Source organism: Sesamum indicum, linkage group LG10 (assembly GCF_026168435.1).
Source record: "Sesamum indicum cultivar Baizhima isolate 11 linkage group LG10, ASM2616843v1, whole genome shotgun sequence".
Classification (NCBI taxonomy): domain Eukaryota; kingdom Viridiplantae; phylum Streptophyta; class Magnoliopsida; order Lamiales; family Pedaliaceae; genus Sesamum; species Sesamum indicum.
In genome coordinates, this window is record NC_142666.1 from 13,412,956 (window position 1) to 13,432,434 (window position 19,479).

Below are 19,479 nucleotides of genomic sequence, written 5' to 3' on the forward strand. Positions count from 1 at the left end.
AAAAAAAACACTAGTGGATGAATTAAACAAAACCCTTAAAAGATTTATTTTAAGGGATTTCTAGTATTTTTTTTTTCAAAAAATTGTATCTAAAAAATTTAATTATTTTTGAATTTATTTAATACTAGCTGTCAGACCACGCTCTGGTCGTGTGTAGACTACAAAATTTTATTATATCTATGTAATTAAATAAACAAAGAGAATGAAGACAAAATGAATAAATTAATTAAAATCAATAAAATGATGTTACTTTATATGTGCATAAATAAAAATTTATTAATAAAGTCAATTGGATAAAATGATTATTATTTGCTAAAAGAAATAAATATATGTAAAGGCATTTTACTCTATACAAATTCAACCAATAAGTTGTTACTGTACGGGTCTAGGGATAGATTTGGACTCGCTTTGTTTCGGGCAAATTTTGAAGTCATAATCGTTCTTGATATTTTGGACTTGGAATTGTAACAAATTCAATTTTTTTAATTTTTTTTATATATTTTTATATATTTATGTAAAGTATATTTATACATATACGATAAATATATGAATATTTTAGTTGTACTTATATGTAAGTACATAAAATTAATATTTTTATAAATTAAACAATAACGTAAAAAGAAGTTTTAATGTATATATAAGTAAAACATATTTTGAAACCTAAAGCACACGCATATAAATTTATTAAAAATAATTATCTTTTTAATAATATTATTATTTTGTAATTATAAAATTATGATAGTATTATTTTTTAAAAATATATATTTTTTAATATTTTTAAAAGACTAAAGTAGGTTCAGGGGTCCCGTGTTATGACCCCCCAACCCAAAATCGGCCATTGAAATTCTTATATAGATTTTTTCCTTGATAAATAGTATAGATAAAAAAGATTAAAAATTTTCTATATAAGAATCGTAAAATCTTTAGGGTGTTAAAGTAAAAGTAATTTTTGGGACATTTTTTATGATGAAAATATTTTCCTTCATATTGAAAAAAATACTTTTATGGGTTTTTTTTACATGGAAATATAATTTTATAGAGTTTTCAGCAATTTTCCTAATTAAATATTTGTTATTCGAAGATTCAAAATGGACTTGATTTAATAACATCTTTTAAATTGAATAAAAGAAAAAGTAATTTTTTTTATACTAAAATTCAGTACTAGAAATTAGTGAAAACTTATTTCTTAACAGTCACATTTTTTTTTTCTTTTTTGAGAGGAAAAATGATTTACTTTCATTAATTAAAATAAATCGAAGTTAGATAGATAAAAGCTATCTCGTTCCCATTCGAGTCAAGGGAAAAATGCAAAAAACTCCTTGTGATATTGCAAATGAGAAAACTATCCCCTTATGAAAAAATAGATAGCGATTTACCTCCCTGTATTTTTTAAAGTGCAATAATTTACCCCCTCTGATTTTTAAAATAAAGCAATCTACTTCCTTTTATAAGAAGGTAAATTACTTCGTTTTAAAAAGTATAAGGGGATAAATTATTATATTTTTTTCATAGTGGGGATAATGTACTCATTTTCAATATCACATGAAAATAAATTGCTATTCATCCTTTGAGTCCATATCACTATTTATCAACAACCTAGTTCAGCTTTCGAATTAAAGTCGTGCAATCACCCTCCAGTGCAATATTATGGCAGCCATGTCGCAATCCCAATTCCACAGCATTACTCGCAGCTAGAGCTCCAATAGTTTCTTCTTTAGCTTTGAAGCTAAGAAGCATTGTACTCCAGGCTAAGATTCTTCCCTCATGGGCTCCAGCAATTGCTCGCACATTAGTGTCTTTTTGTTCCAAGAAAACCGTTTTATTATAATTTATTGGAATCGAAAATTATCACTCAAATTTGATCTGGCTAATCTAAATTGATATATTTATTATGTGATTGTGCATGGTGTGTCTCCAAATTGTATAAGATTTAAGTATTAAATCTATATTAGGTATGTTTTGGAGTAATAAGATCCGATTTTAAATTTGCTCACTTGATATGCAAGGAAGAAACACATGAGAAGTTGGCCTTACCTGGGTTATGTTCAAGTAAAGATAGCTAATTAAGTGATTAGCTCGGACGCTTTCCCTAATGAAACTTCTTTCCCCGGGGCAGAAACTGAAAGAGAAAAGATTGGGTATGCTTCAAAACTTGAAATGGATTCATGAACTCTTATGCATCGTTTGACCAAAGAGGTGCTGCAAAAACAACAACCAGAGTTGAAGGATGTATCCTTGCGATCTTGCTTCACTTCTTTTGCTTATGAGTTGGGTGCTTGGGCAAAACTTGTTCAGTTTACACACTCATACTGGGGGCAATGTTGTCATGGTGCTTTATGGCGAAAGTTTACTTACTACCCAATTACGGTCTTCTGATACTTGAGTTAGTGATATCATAAGAAAGATAATGTGAGCTCATATCGAAACTAGCAGATGGTGCATCAAGCGCTAGTATTTATAAGTGCACTTATATTATAGAATTACATGAGGATCATTGATATAGAATTGATCGTGTGCTCATCATGAGTCTGTAGATACCCTAGTTCAGTTCGATTTTGGGTTGGTAACTATGAGCTGAATAAGGTTGGGCCGAATCTTAGGCCATTTTTTTTTATTAAATAGCAACTTAGGAGCAATTATGTCATTTTAGAATGTCTAGGTTGATCCCCACATTATTAGTTGCCCCACCTATCGAACTTGATGGGATCAAGATCGAGAAGCAGACACGACGAGTTGGCACTGCATGTCCTTTGATTGCTAAAACATGTATAGATTATTAAGAAGTGCACTAGCTATCAAGTAGTTTATAAATATCGATCCCACGAGAATTGAAATGAAATAATTACTGAAACTATGATTAGTCTGTAATTATTTGGATGATTGAGAATCAAATGATTGATTATGACTATGAAAAAATAATTACTAACGAGAACAAGATAAACAAAAGTGTTGGAGAAGATTTGACAATGAGAAAGATGCTAAGGCTATAGGCCCACATAATTGATCTAATGAATTCAAAATTTAACAAATTAATATAACAAGCACGTGTTTTCATATACTTAGGTTCTTCCCAAGTTAATTCGATATACTCTCTCGAGCTATACCAGACCTATTATTATCAAGGAAATAGTGGATCTCTGCAATCTAAAACTCGTGACAATAATAGATCTTAATGTATAATACATTAATCATATAATAAGAATGTAGGGATATCAATAGAAAAATACATCACATACTTTTCCTTAATCAAATTCCCCCACACTTAAGTCATGCTTGTCCTCAAGCATATAATAATTCAATTCAATTACCCCCTTTCAGAACAAAATCCCCTTCATTTCAGTCCACCCCATTTCGGCTCATGTCAACGTTTCAAGATGAATTTACTGACCAGGTGTAAGCAACAACAAACTTCATAGTATAAATTCATGCAAACCACATAATGAATCAATTGTCTCAGCAATTGTTTCAAAATCAAAATTCAAAGTCAACACCTTGCTTGAGATTCACTCAATATGCTCAAAGTGTTTATGGTGACAACAACTCTTAATTCATGTAATGGCAAAATTTTACCATAAGCTTGTCTTTTATCACATCTCCATTGCTTAATAGTGAATTAGGTGCGGGAATCAAAGAGTCTTTATTGGGTTGTACGTAATAGTGTTTTAGGTATGGGTTGGAAGAGAAAAAAAGATAGCAACACTCAAGGTTCTTTTGGGTTGAAGGAATTAGATGACGGTGCTTGCATAGTCTGCCACTCTATGAATTCTTATGATTCAAGTGTATACTTTGTTGACTACACACTCCTTCTTTTTTTTCTTTTCTTTTCTCAACTTTCTTTCTCTCTCTTTTTTTTCCCATCAACTTCCACAAGCCATTTTTCTCTTTTTGTCCCTTGTTTTTCAGAAAGAGTGGAGATTGTGCATTTGAACCATATGTGGATGGGGAAACAGTCCACAAGTTGTTGTTCTAGTCCTTTAAAAATAAGGTTCAAAGGTCTACTGCAAAAATATTGGTCATAAAAGGTTTGTATCTTGGCTATGATGATAAAAAAAATTAGGGTCAAGCTCAATTGGGCTACTATGGGTGGAATATTTGTGTAGACTTAACAAGAAGAATTAGGTTATTCCTAATGTCCTTATCACTTTCACCACATCAAACTCAAGAATGCAACCTCAACATGTATAACTGAGCAAGTTTTAGAAAATCAAATCAAAGATGACAATGACACAACCAAATAAAAATATCAAAGCAATAAGATAAGTGCTCATAGGCCCTAAAGCTCACGAAAATTTGCTCATGTGTGTTACTTACAAGCATTCATCATTCAAAACAATTATCAAGACAATCAAAACAAGTGTGGCACGTTTGAATTTTTTCCTACTCATGTAAATAGTGTCTTGCAATCCTAACAATACATTCATTAATCACATCAACGAGAGGCAAATTGGGATTCAACAGAACAAATTTAACATGCACCTCAACAATTAATAAATCAACCAGTTCATGTCGACCAAGAATGTCATGGAGGCATAAAATTCTAGGGGCGTACAAAAAACCAAAAAACCGGCCGAACCGAACCGAATCAAAAATTCAGTTTTCAATTTTTCTCTAAAAAAAATTCAATTTTTCGGTTCGGTTTTTTGTCACCGTTTCGGTGACCGAACCGAACCGAAAAATTGAATTTTTTAAATAATAAAATATATTTTTATTTTTATTAATATTATATAATTATATATATTAATATTATATTAGTAATATATAAAATAAGAATAAGACAAACAAGAGAAGAGAAAGTGAGAAACACTGAAACAGAAGTTACGAAACAGAGAAAGAAAATAAAGAAAGAAAGAGAGACTCTTGAACCTTGGCACCAGCGACGACTGAGAACGGAATATTGCAAAGACGACCTCAGACGAGTCATGATAGGTAGGTTTTCTAGTTTTAGTCTCTTAGTCTCTTACAAAAAATGAAAAAATTTTAACTTACAATTTTGCTTTGAAGGTGTTTGATAAAATGCCTAAGTTAAAAAATATGTTGTTATTTTCTCTCTTTTCGGATTCTTGGCATTGTTGTTATCAATGAAATTTTTTCTTTTCACAATTTCGACTTAAAATATCAAAATATATTATTTAAAAAAAAAGAAAAAAATTGGTTTTTTTCGGTTTTTAAACCGAAAAACCGAATTTGGGTTCGGTTTTAACCGAACCAAACATTCGGTTCGGTTAACCGATTTGGACACCCCTATAAAATTCCCTCCCCCCCCCCCCAAATTAAGAATGACATTACCTTCAATGTCATACATCTCAAAATACAGGAGTATCATACTACCCTTGATGACGCTGAGAGACAAAATGGAGGTTCCCGCCGAGGTCGTTGTCAGCCAGGGAAGAGTGACGTTTGTTTTTGCTGAGATGACGATGCGACTGAGAAAGTCTTGAGGTGTCCATCATTTTCCTGTAAAACGCCCAAGATATTGTCAAAAAAAAAAATAAAAAAATAATCTGAAAAAAAATAAAAAATCATGTTTTAGTGGGAGAGAACTAAAACAACAAAAATAGAATAAAAAGATTGAGAGAAATGGAGAGAGAAAAAAACACAAAAGGGGGAAACAAGGGAAAAAGAAAAAGATATCAAAGAAAAACAATTTTGAGGCAGTTGGTCGGGGTGTGGCGGCTTGTTGGGGCAGAGAGGAGTATGGCGATGAACAGCTCGCATTGCGACTCCATGCAGCTGGGTTAGAGTGCGACGGGGATGAAGAGTTCAACTACCGAGTTGAATTCTTCCAACTCTATGGGTTGTGCTGGGCGGCAGTCTTGAGTGTTGTGGAGGAGATGGAGCTGCACAATTGTGAAAGAGTTAGAACCCCAATTTGAACTTATGCCTAATTTAGGTCTTTTTTCTGAAATTTTTTTCTTTACTTTTTTTTGAAAAAGGAAAATAAGGGAAAAGTGATAAGTAAACTAAGAAAAGCAAAATCAGGAAAAAAATTCAAAGTGAAAATAATTCGGGACTAAGCATCAGGTCGAGCATGCTGGTGGTAAGCCGTGGGCACGGATTATTAGAGATTTGGGAGACTACAAGTGTCTTTTTTATATGTCGTGGGCACGGGCTATCAGAAATTCGCTTGACTAAGTTGAAAAGTGACCCTACAAAAAAAAAAACAAAAAACACTCATAGGTTGCCTCCCATGTAGGGCTTTTTTAACGTCATTAGCTTGACGATAAAATTTTCAGTTAGTGGAAAGTTAAGGAGGGGGTTCAATAGGAGGTGGTGGTGTTCCCTTGATATAGTGCTTGAGTCTTTGCCAATCTACTCTAATAAGACACTTGTCTTTATGATTCTACTTGTCACCAGAATGAGATTCATGCCACGCCTTTGTGTGTTCCTTGTACAATTTGGCATTCTCGTAGACTTGGTTCCTCCATCTCTTCTTCCTATTAGGCTGACGCCATTTGTCGTCACTATCCTTTTTCCAATTGTACGATACTTCAACTGGTGGTTTTACATTTTGATTTGGAGTAGATTCATTCAAAAGAAACACCTTCCGGGGGTTTTAACTTTAATTCCTGTCTAGTGTATACAAAGTTTGTAACCTCCTCATGCTCTTCTTCATTCCAAATGGGGGAAAGGAGCATAACAAAAAAATTAAATTGTTTGCAGCCAACATAAAGAGGAGGATGAAGGAGAAACCAACCTGAATCAAGGGGGGACTCCTATCTCTGGGAATATAGGGCTCTACAAAGGGATCAGGCGCATTATACAAAATGGTTGCAAGGTCAACAAAGGTAGGCCATTCTCCTGAAAGGGGATACCCTTGAGCCTAGAATTGGTCCTTGTAGACCATGAAGCAATGTTCAAAGTAATGCCCGACTATCTTGGCCACTTCCTGCTGGTAGCCCTCGGATTTCTTTAACTCCTTGAGACAGCTTTCTCAGTAAGCTTCCAAGTAGGTCTTGCCCTCCTCTGAGTTAGGAATATAAAAAGCCGCCTTAAGTCCCCCTCGTGGCCGCCTTTGGCAGCTTCTTCAAGTCTCTTCTAACTGCTGGCAGCACCTTGTAGCCTCTTTCCCCGCCTCGCTCAACTTGACATTTTCATTCCCTAGGTGCTTCACCTTATCCTCATAAGCTTACTAAACATGATGTTTTCTATCAATACAAAGAAAAAAGTGAATACCCAAGGATATACAAGGGAAATACACAACAGCAAACAGAAAACAAAGAGATACCCAAGGAATCTCCCAAGGGTTCCGTTTGAGGAGCCGAACCAAAATTGTAGCTCCCATATCGCTACTAGAGTCATATCTTCCCTAAACGACATACTTATAATAACCTATGTATCCATATATAAATATGCACATAATCATCTAATCAATATGCATACGTAATCCCAACGTCATAACAGACATAATCAACCCACAATATCATATATAAATTTCAAACACCATAAGTAATCCATCACAAGTAATCCCCACGCTTACGTTCTCTCTATACAAACAAAATATGATTTGTACTCTAACTGACAAAGAGGAGAAAATTGCCTACTGGCCGGACCTGCCTGAGTATAACATGTAGACCTAGTTTTCAACATACAGACACCTCAAAGTCTACTCCTGAAAGTAAATGTCAGCAGAGGCATGAGTCTGCCACTCAGTAAGTAAATAACTAGTCCTATCTATATATGTATATCAAACACAACCCAAACAAAATAAGTAGGCAACATGCACGGAATACAGTCAATTTAATTCCAACATAATCAACTTCATCACACCACATAGCTAACGCAATAAAATAACCAATTAAACTCCCTTTCTTTTAGTTTGCTTACCAGAAGGTGATATCATGTTTTCCCTTTCAACTCAATCTCACTGTTAAATAAGTTCAAGTGAATCCCTTTGACAGCCGACTCATCAATCTCATTTCGCATCATAGCTCTTTCAACTCGCATCATAACTCTTTCATTTTACATCATAACTCTTTTATTTCGCAGCATTACTCTTTTATATCGCAGCGTGCTCTTTTCATATCGCATCAAATCTCTTTTCATTTTATTTCTTTCTCATATAGCATCATAGCTCTTTTCATTTCATTTTACCTTATAGGTTTTTCAACACATCAAGGGGTATTCACACCACAATTATATTCAATTTCCACCACTACCTCATTTTCACGTATCACCATTCTTGTAAGCAACTAGTAACATAAAATAATATATCAACATATTCTCATTTTCAGACATCCACAACACATCAAACAACAAACATAATATTTCAGCATATTTTCTCATTCCACAACTATCATTTACCACTCCTTAAAAATATTTATGAAGATATTTTTATCAAGCCTGAAGTGGAATGAGAAACACTTCAGGCCTCATAAAGATATTTATAATTTATCAAGTAATTCATAGAAATTTATTTAACCAAACCCTTATATATTTATAACTATCATTTTTAATAACATTCTTAAATTAAATTATCATTAAAAATATCATTTTTTCTCTTTAATAACATATTATTTCTTAAATATAATTTTTGGAATATTTCTACGAATTTTCTACCAATTTCTATTATATAATGTAATTAAACAACAATACGTACACTGGCGTATTTGGTTAATAATTCCAATGTAATTGTATAAATTAGCTATAGAAATATTCAAAACTAATAAATTTAATAATCTAATTAACCAATGATATTGTTTTTATATCCGATTTGATATTTAATTCGACACTATTTTAAATAGTCAAACTTATAAAATATTCTGTGTAAATAATGCATCGCTCAATATAAACAATATTTAATAAAAAAACTAATTAAATAATATAATTATATAAATTAATAAAAATTAAAATAGAAATCTTACCTCCGCCGCGAACTACTGAACAGAAAAAGAAAATTGCAATTGTTAAGATTGTATAATTGTGATTGAACTCACATATATATATATATATATACATATATATGTAGAAGTGGGGGGCGGGTGATGGCCCACCCCCAAAATCCTTTTATCCTTTCTTTTTCTTTTTTTTTAATTTAATTTTTTTTTTAAAAATACCCATTAACTCCTTCCTAATTTTTTTAATTAATATCATTTGCTCTCAAATATTATAACGAACTCAAATTTAACCCGTTCAAGTTTTATTATATTCCCGTCATGATCTATAATTTATTTACTAATCACTAAATTTTATAAAAGTTATCAATTAATCCTACAATTATGAATTATAATCTTTGGGGTGTCACAAAAATACCCTAGGAATCTCTCGTCAATAAAGGATCGGCAGTCATAGAGGGCTCATTTAACCTAGCCAACAACGAAGATAAAACAACTATTCTTGCCTACACATGCACAAGAGGCGGGATTTCTTGACCCATTGACTAGGGAAAGACTAGACATGGGGTGGGGAATACAGGTAGTATGCAGAGCCTGACGGAGGGGGACGCCCCCTCTATATATACAAATGAAGTCCCCCTACGGAGACACCTTCTAGAATATAGGAAAATTGATCTCTACTCTTGCTTTAGCTATCAACTTACATTTTTATTATAATATTCCCACGAATTTCTTCTCACGTCTCAGTTTCTCATTACGATTTATTTTCACGATTATTTATTCCTAAACTCAAGACTAACTTGGGCGTCGGAATGCTAACATGTGGTTTTGCAGGTTCCATTTTTCAAAATCTTTTGTTTAACTGACCCAAGTCCATTATCAAGGTCTAAGCTTAGTTGATCCTTGCTAAAATCGCACGCATCATATATAATTCGAAAATTAATTATATATTTGGCAGTGCATTCAGTTATTTGCAGAATTTTTAAGCTCTAAATTGAAACCAAACCAATTGTTCATTGTAATTCTGCTCTAAATTTAGAATTACCATCTGAAAAATAAATTATAGAAAACGATTTGGTTTGCTTTGATTCAGGCGATTTTCGAGAGTTTGAATTTTTTTGTATCAACCCTACAAGAAAACACTACTTCCACAATATGAGAATTTATAGCTACCAAAATACGTTTTCTGTACTTTTATCCTGTAAAGTACTGCAAAATTGACATTTCTAATTTTAGTTCTAAAGCACTTTATGCATCTTTTACCAAACTTTTATTAATGCCAAAAGTTTCTAAAAGCACTTATTAAGAGATCATATTCTAGATAGACTTCCATTTCGAAAGTGTTTCTATACATTCGTGAAGAATATCATAAAATAAAATACGGATATCTCAATAAACAAGCTTAACGATCCATAAGCCAACCTAGAGAGTATCCAGATAGACATTCACAAACCCCAAAAACAAATCACCATTTATAAAGGTGAAAAGAATCAAAGATGGTGTTACATGATGTTAATCTGCTCCTTCAGAGCTTTATACACACACTCATGTCGAAGTTATTTCACAACATTAAGCTCGGGCAGTACTTTTATTCTCATAAAAGTAACAGTTCAAGTATGGCCACTTCAGAGTTTGTGGAAAAATGAACCAAAGATGTATCCACTCAATCACCAAATATATTCAATTGAAACTCGCTAATTAATTGGATCAGGCTGCATGGCTTTCTGCACGAGTTCAGTTTGCTCTTTTACATGAACTTGGTAAAAGCCAGTAGCTGTGGCTGCAGATGGAGCACGCCCGACATACTTGATGTCTTCCAAAGTACCTCTACCGAGTGCTTTCATTGCAGTGCCAAGGCGTGGAGAAATGTAGTTGTATGCGCCCATGTTCATTGGCTCTTCCTGACACCAGACAACTTCTGCATCTGAAAGAATCACAAATGAAGAACTCAAGTCATGAGAGTAGTCTTTATGACTTCAAAAGACTGCAATGGTGCTTAATCTGTTTCATATCAGAGATTGAAACATGACTCTCCAGCCATATTACTTGTTCCTAAATAGCATTTAGTAGCTAGTAGTTCGACCAGCAAGGATAATCCCATGTTCCCATATTCAAGAACCATCCGTCTTGAATAATTATAGTGCAGCCATTAGAAGGCTGGGAATCTATAGTGTAAGCATCAAGATTCACTGCAGAGTACCAATGTCACTATTTTTAGACCGAGCTATTTGGCATTTCAAGACCTCAAAACGTAACAATGAAATTATCCCAATATCTTATTGAAGAGCATAATGATACAGTTACCAATTATTGGACATACTTGGATATCGCTTCAGCTCTCGTTGGATGAGATCATAAGGGAAGGGACAAAGCTGCTCGACCCTACAAATCGCAATGTCCTTTCCATTAACTTTTTTCCTCTCTTCGTCGAGCTCATAGTAAACCTGCAAACGAACAGCAAACCTAACGAACTTAAACAAAAGAGGTATACATGTAACAAATAACAAAAGTTTGAACTACATTCTTCACAGCAATGACATTATAACTGATGTATGATTTTTCTTTACTTAGAAGCATTTAATTTGACAGCATAGTTATTGCAACTTATGATGAAATAATACTCCAACATCAGGACCCACAGTTAAAAACACACACACACACACACAACCTCCCAAAAGATGCGGGGGGGGGGGGGGGGAGCGGAAATGAAAAAATTTTGACACCTTTCCTGAGCACAGAATCAGACGTCTGATACCGTCTTCAAGATCTGAGTGATCATTTTGGTCCTTTATAAGGCGTTTAAATCTTGTTCCTTGCTTGTCAAAACCTGGGTGACCTTGAACATCGTCAAACTCGGATAAATTAGATTTACAATCCTTGTGACGAAGTAAGTTCTTTGGTGACATCACAATTAGAGGTTTACGGAATTCCCTATGTATCTGAAACATAAAATTGCAAATATGAGATACTCAACAACTCTGTAAGTCACACAAGGTTAGTAAATAAACCAACTCACTTGGCGCCGCAAAACATGGAAATAATTTGCAGGAGTAGTTACATTCACCACTTGCCAATTGCATTCCTGAATTTGTTTCCTAAGGGTTGGATCCATCTCAGGAATCACATAGGGATTATCATCACTCATCTGCAACAAGGCAGGAAACATCAAATTTACTTTCCTGGATGAAACAACAAATAATGAAAAACGGGGGTCAGGCATCATACATTGTTCTGAAAGTGCAGCAAATGCCAATTTGCTGCCTAACAAATGTGCAAAATTTCTTGAAAATTTTAATTCCAATCATGGTAATGCCAACACTAATGGACTAGGCATGAATATGATAATTCAAATGTCACCAATTGTCAAAATATAGAAAAACTTTCATGTAATTTCTACATTTCAACCTTCCCAAAAATATTAAATAACATTCGAAACTGTTTGACCTTTGCAAGAAAGGAAAATAGGGAGCAATAAGAAGTTTAGTGGTTGCAATCTGATGTAACATTACTTTTTTGGTTTGAAACAGTAGTAAATAAGAACCATCCTTTAGAATTGGTACTCCCGCCGGTCCCCCCAATCCAACCCAAAATCCCAAAATGAAAATCAGAACCCAGAAAAACCGGAAAAGGATTTCATCACAGTGTGGATAGAAATAAGTTAGGGTTGTTAAAGGAGAGCATGGAATAAACATAGCACATTAATTGTCACAACCAGCAAGCCACAAGTAGCTAAGAAATAGGACCATATTCCTAGAACCAATAGAAGTTGCTTTTCAATACCACGCTTCACCCAGTGTGTTAGGGAACTGTGTAGGTCATCAAGAATAAGGCATTGGTCAATGTTAATCTCTTGTGTGGTAGAGTAACATTTTTACTTCATTGGCCTTTCGGTCCTCCTATTACACCTTATCTTGATGCCAACACGCAAAAAAGATCATTCAGCCAGCCAACAAATAAAACTTAAACAGAGATACTAAGGCAAATAATCCATGGAAAAAGAACAAGCGAAGAAAGGCTCAATGACATGCTATGTAGCTAGAATACTCCTAGAAATGGTCCCAGAGTGTCACATACCTTCTGGGTACGGATACAGAGTGAATAAACGGTGGATAGGTATTGTATATATTTTCTCAAGTATCCAGAAAATGAAAGGAAAGAACGAAAAATTGGAACAGTATCTGATACGGCTGAGCATCCAGTATTTTCTGAAACAATTTTGATACGACCAGATATTTATTTTATTTTTATAGATATTGGAACTAAATTTTAGAAAAAATTAAAAATAAATTAATAATAATCTTAAAAATTTGTTTTCAGTAAATTTCGTATAATTTATTTAATTTTCATCTTCCATAAGGACCATATGTTTTTTTATTCTACCATTTTCAGTTAAAATGCTATCAAGTTTTAAAGGTAGAAAAAGAAGGTTAAAAGACAAATTAAAAGTTATATACAATCTATATTATATTCCTACCATATCAATGTACTAATATATAATCATTCTCTATAAATAATATAATAATCATTTATTAATATTAATATGTATAATCATATTATATTTAAAAAAATATGACTTTTGTATGAAGAAGCAAAAACCAAAAAAAAACATACTTGAGTAAAATATGAATAATTTAAAAAGTCATTGATACGGTTTAAAAATTAGTAGTATTTTGTATTCAATTCTCTTAATCAATTAAGAGAACAGAACATTAGTTGCCTTTAATACTTCAATTTATCTCCAGATAACATCATTAGTTATAAAATTTATCTTAAAATCAAAATATTTCAAAGACTCATATTAATGCAAAATTAAATCTTTTTATCTATAGTTTGTAGTACTAATATGTACAATATATATATGTGTGTGTGTGCTCCGTATCCTAAATGCATCGTATCATGTATCTCATGAAAATTGCTCACCTGTATCCGTATCCCTGTATCTATAAACGTGCAACATAGTTAACACGTAATACTTCTTCGGCATATGAAGATGTACCAATACATCCAAGATAATCTGCACTGGATAAGCTACTGTATAATGGAGAAAATGAGCAATACCTGAAGGAAACGTTCCAAACGAGCACTTGAGTGTTCAGGGCCTTGTCCATCATATCCATGAGGTAGCAGGACAACCAGTCCAGTTTGACGCAACCATTTCGCCTCCCCACTGCTCAAGAATTGGTCAAATATCACCTGAGCCCCGTTGGCAAAATCACCAAATTGGGCTTCCCAGAGTACCAGAGAATTCGGATTTTCCATTGAGTAACCTAATTCAAAACCCAAAACTCCAAACTCTGACAGAGAGCTGGATAGAGGCCAACAAATAATTAGGATTACTTGATCCATAAGGATATTCTTTAAGAGTGAAGAAAGCACTTGAAGGACCAAACAATATTTATGGTATTAAATAAAAAACATGAAACAAAGGTGGCTACTCCAATCATTTTCACTAAATAAAAATTAGACAAAAAGTTAAATTAAACTATTAATGCCACATAGATGATGCAAAGGTCCAAACATCAGATAATTCAATGTCAGACACGAGCAGTAAATTCAACAAAGCCTCCAGAAGTATACAAATAGCCCTAGACAAACAATAAGCAGTTGATATCATCTTAATCACAATCTTCACTACTCATAGAGAAGAAAAATCAAGAAGTTCAACCATTAACTTTTTCTACTATGGTTACGAAACAAAACCAAATAAATCAATTGACTGCACCCCTTAATCAAGACAAATAGTTAAAGAAAATGAGGAAAACAATTTTAGCATTAAAAATATCAATGTCGTTCCTGATCCCACGAGCAAATTCTACAACAGATCCTACCAGTACTGAACAACCAGCATCTACTCATCACATGCACTCTTATATAATCTTAAAGCTAAACACCAGTATGTCAAGATACGAAGCTATATTTCTCGAATGTGGAAGGCTAACCTAAACTAGTTTGATACTTTTATATATTTGAAACAATTGAGTGCTTTTGCCTTTCAGGACCTGGAAATTGCAGGGTGCTTATTCTGTGTTCTCCTTATAGAAGTTAAAATTATTAGAAGCACATAGAAATACTCCCTTTCCCTGGTGTCAGTTGTTGAGAAATCTATAAGATAAATAGAGATTATGCAATAGAGCAAGATATGTGAAGATGACGTGGATCCAATACTGATATGATATTGTGTAGAGAAAGTGTAACAGGGATATCCAAATACAGAAAATGTGATCAATAACAAATCAGCATTATCTGCATTCATAAAGAATATCCCATCAACTCTTTATGGGCCATATGATATTTGGTAAAACTACAGAAATTTATTTTTGTGAGCAATAACAATTTCCAGAGAAATTAACACAAATAAAGTTGCACCGACCAGTATCCTAAAATCTATGGCATGTGACTTTTCAATACAGAGATTATGCACCGTACAGAGAAACACCAGCAGTACATCCAAATGGATACACAAAATACCTAAAAAGAAAGCAATTCAATCGAAATTATTACCATTCCAAATAAATATACCATTGTTCCCTTGGGACACTTGTTGAAGGTGAGACTTGTTAGCAATTGATTTATTTGTAAACTAAAGAATTGAACAAACTAATGGCAATTAGAAATCTTCCGCAGTTAAATGCTCAAGACTATTGGTCTAAATCTATGTAACAAAGATAATCCACTTGAAACAAAAAAGATCAACCAGAACATACAAGGAGAATATCTCGGTCACATATATATAAAGCGGAAAATACCTGTTGCTCACAGTAAACATCTCTTCGTTTTGGTTCATCATAACATGGTCTAAGGGGCAGTATTTTTCCCCGGTTTCTTGATCATGAATAACAGAATGCCTATGGCTGAAAGTACCTCGTTCGACATCCTGTCCACTCAATCTGACATGATTTCCTTCTACAAGCAAGGTTGCAAAAGCAAGTGCTTCTCCCACTGCCCAGTCAATACCCTCACCTGTCTCAATCATCTTTGCACGGTCTTCAAAAATCCTCTTCACTGCTCTATGAGGCTTAAAATTTTCTGGAAGAGTTGTAATAGCCTTGCCAACATTTTTCAAAATCTCTGGTTTGACACTGAAAAATGGAAGTTGTTTAATGCCATGAAACAAAATTAGCAATAAGAACTTCCATAATACAAGTATACCAACAGAAATTACCCAGTGTTACGAATGCGTGAGAGCTGTTCGGGAGACTTGAATCCAGACCAGTAAGCTGAAAGCCAGTCCCTTCTTTGAGGTACATAGTCTTTGCTGGCCAGAAATTCTTCATTGAGAATTGAAAGGACTTTGCTGTTTATCTGATCAATGTCTTCTTTTGTAACCTGACCAGATTCTAGAAGTTTGTTTTGGTAAATCTGAAGTGCTGAAGGATGATTCCGGATAACCTAGAAAAAGCATTCAAGTAGGAAAGTAAGTATCTTCTACAGACTATAAAAGAAATGGTAAAACTTAATATCTGGCTCCGAAAGATAAGTCAACCAAAGAAGAGGATCTTCATATAAAAGTTAAAAATCATACTGTAAGGAAACAGATAACAGCACAAGACCTTATACATCTTTGGTTGAGTGAATGATGGCTCATCAATTTCATTGTGGCCAAACCGACGATAGCAGACGATGTCGACCACAACATCAGTATGGAATGTCTGACGCCACTCTGCTGCAAGTTCACAGACATGAACAACTGCTTCTACATCATCACCATTGACATGGAAAATTGGAGCACTCAAAGCTTTGGCAACATCTGTACAATATTGCGAAGATCTTCCCGATCTGGGGTCAGTAGTGAATGCTACTTGATTGTTGACCACTATGTGAATGGTACCTCCAGTTGTGTAATTTGGAAGAGCACTAAGATGCAAGGTCTCGTACACAACACCTTGTCCAGCAAAACTACCATCTCCATGAATCAAAACACCCATGTTCTTTGTTCTGTCAACATCATTAGAGTAATACTGTTTGGCTCTAGTTTTCCCAACCACAACAGGGTCCACGGCTTCTAAGTGACTAGGATTTGCAACGAGGGACAAGTGAATTCTCTTACCCCCTCTTGTTGGACGGTCATAAGAAGTTCCCAAATGATATTTAACATCACCAGTTCCAGTGTAAAGGCCGACCTCATCCGTAGGTTTTGTACCACCACTAAACTCACTAAAGATCTGCCGAAGTGGTTTCCGGACAACATTACCAAGAACATTCAGCCTTCCTCTGTGCGACATCCCAATGACAATACTCTCTACACCAAGATCGGCTGACCTGTCAAACATCTCCTTCATGCCAGGAATCAATGTCTCACAACCTTCAAGTCCAAATCTCTTGGCTGCAGTCCATTTTGCTGCTAAGAAGTTTTCAAATTGTGAACTCCAAATAAGACGGTCAAGGATCACCTCACGCCGCTGGCGACTGTACTGAGTTGGTGTTGGAGTCTCAATTTTGTCTCTCAGCCAGTTACACTTTTCACGATCAGCTATATGCATGTATTCATAGCCAATATTTCCACAATAAGCCTGTTCTAGTCTTTTCAATATTGCCCTTAAGGTTTGCACTGGACGGTTCTCAGACAAGAACCCTGACATTCTCCAAACACCAATGAAGAATTCTCTGTCAAGATCAGCTTCTGTAAATCCATAAAGGGCTGGATCTAGATCATCTGGAATAGGCCTCTCTTCCAAACCTAATGGATCCAACTTGGCTTTCATATGACCATAAACCTGGTAAGCTCTCACAAGCAACATCAACCGCATACTCTCTTGAATTGTTTGGCCAGAAATTCCAGGCGAGGTGGTGGCCTGGCCAACAAAGTTCCTAAAAAAATTGTCCCATGATTCATCGACGCTATTGGGATCCTGCTCCCACGCTCTCTGCAACTCTTCAAGATAAACACTGCTTGTCCCATCCAAGAAGCTGTCAGTCAACCTGGAGAGTGGAACAGGACGAGGAACAGGAGCAGATTGCGCCTTTGACCTAAAAACTGTGGTATGGAAATATTGGTTTCGAGCAGGAGTGATCCGCATCGGCGTTAAGTACAAGCAACTTTGTGATAAGGTTCTCCTAACAGCAAGCTTAGCCACATTAGACCCAGCTCTAAACCAGGCCATTGCTATTTACCAAATCCAAGAAATCTGAGACTTCTTTGAAATCCGTAATAAGTCTGAGACTTCTTTTAAATCAGTAAGAAGTCTGAGACTTAATATCCAAAATTCGAGGGTTTTCAGGCCAAATTAAGGAGTTTGGGCTGTCATTCTGCCTCTAAGCAACCCTAATCAAACAACGAACACCAATAAATGCACAGTGACATAAAATTAAACAAAATAAGTCTCTTCGCGGAATATTTAGCGTACACGAATATTATTATCACAACGTAACGGCTCCCAATACCAGTTAAAATAATAATTCCGACGAACAGTCAACCAAATCAAACTATTCGAACAAAAGAACTCAAAAGAAACTGAAAATATCAGAAAGCTCCGGAAATTGAACTATGAAGCTGCACAAAATAAATCGAGCCCACATGAAATAGATGCAGAAAACTGAATAGAAACTGCTAAAAAATTTGGCAGGCAAATCAATAGCAGAATAGACCTCAGCAAATATGGCATTACGTATAAAATTTTCACCATAGATTTGTTTTCATGATAACAATAAATCAATCAAGGGTGATTGAAATGATACCTCAGAAACAGGGAGAAAATGGCCTGGGAGTAAGAAATTAAAGCCTAAATCCGCAATGCCTTCTCTTTGTTATTTTTCCGGTTTAAGGCTGTCAACTTTCACGTTTCTTGACCGAAGTTTCCATACTTTTCCTTTTCCAAAAGCTTCTGGAGACGGTGATACTTTTATTTACTGCAGTTTCCCTTCAAAATTTTTCAGACTAATTTTGAACCGAGGATGTTTAATAGGTAAACCAACACTTTGGGTTAAATACAATTTCACCCCTAAAGTATGCTATAGTTGCATTGACCCCCTAAATTATAAAAAGGGATAATTACACTCCCTTCCCTTGAGGTTTTAGTGTAATTATACATAAACTTCATATTTTAGAAAATTACACCTAGCACCCATGAGGTTTGCTTCCGTCTAACAAATAAGTCCCTCCATTAATCAAAAATTCACTAAATTTGTTGATATTAACAAAATAACTAATGAAAATTGATATTAACCCTCAATTAACTTATTACTGACTTGTTGCAGGTCAAATAATTTTTTCTGGACTAAATTATCTTTATAACTGTGTAAATATACTAATTATATTTATTAAAGCATGAAGACGTATGAGGGTAATTTGATCATAAAAATATTTATTTGACCTTTAATAAATCAATAATAAGTCATTCAGGGGCAAATATAGATTTTTTTTATGATTTTTTTGTTTATATCAGTAAATTTGGTAAATTTTGACTAATAGATGGGCTTATTTGTTAGATTAAAGCAAACTTAAGGGTACTAGATGTAATTTCTCAAATTAAAGGGGGTCTACGTATAATTGAACTAAATAGGAGAGGGGAGTGTAATTATCCCTTATAAAAGTGTTGTTCCACCAAAAAAACAAATAATTAACAACTAGTATTTAAGGTATTTTGAATGAAGTATTTGGGTTTTCGCTACTCTAAATGCTTGGGTAATTTCTCTTCCAAGATGTAATTCC

The 19,479-nt window shown here is 34.3% G+C and overlaps 1 protein-coding gene across 1 annotated transcript; it reads right to left on the reverse strand.

The window, feature by feature from the left end:
* Positions 1-10,281: 10,281 nt before the first annotated feature.
* LOC105172198 (uncharacterized) lies at positions 10,282-18,696 on the reverse strand. The gene is made up of 9 exons (XM_011093559.3): positions 18,507-18,696; positions 16,382-18,093; positions 15,994-16,220; positions 15,578-15,910; positions 13,890-14,136; positions 11,848-11,976; positions 11,555-11,770; positions 11,152-11,275; positions 10,282-10,755 (listed from the first exon to the last, which is right to left on the reverse strand). The coding sequence occupies exons 2-9, from the start codon at positions 17,930-17,932 to the stop codon at positions 10,526-10,528; spliced, it is 3,057 nt and encodes a 1,018-aa protein (XP_011091861.1). The 5' UTR covers positions 17,933-18,093; positions 18,507-18,696; the 3' UTR covers positions 10,282-10,525.
* Between the last annotated feature and the right edge of the window lie 783 nt (positions 18,697-19,479).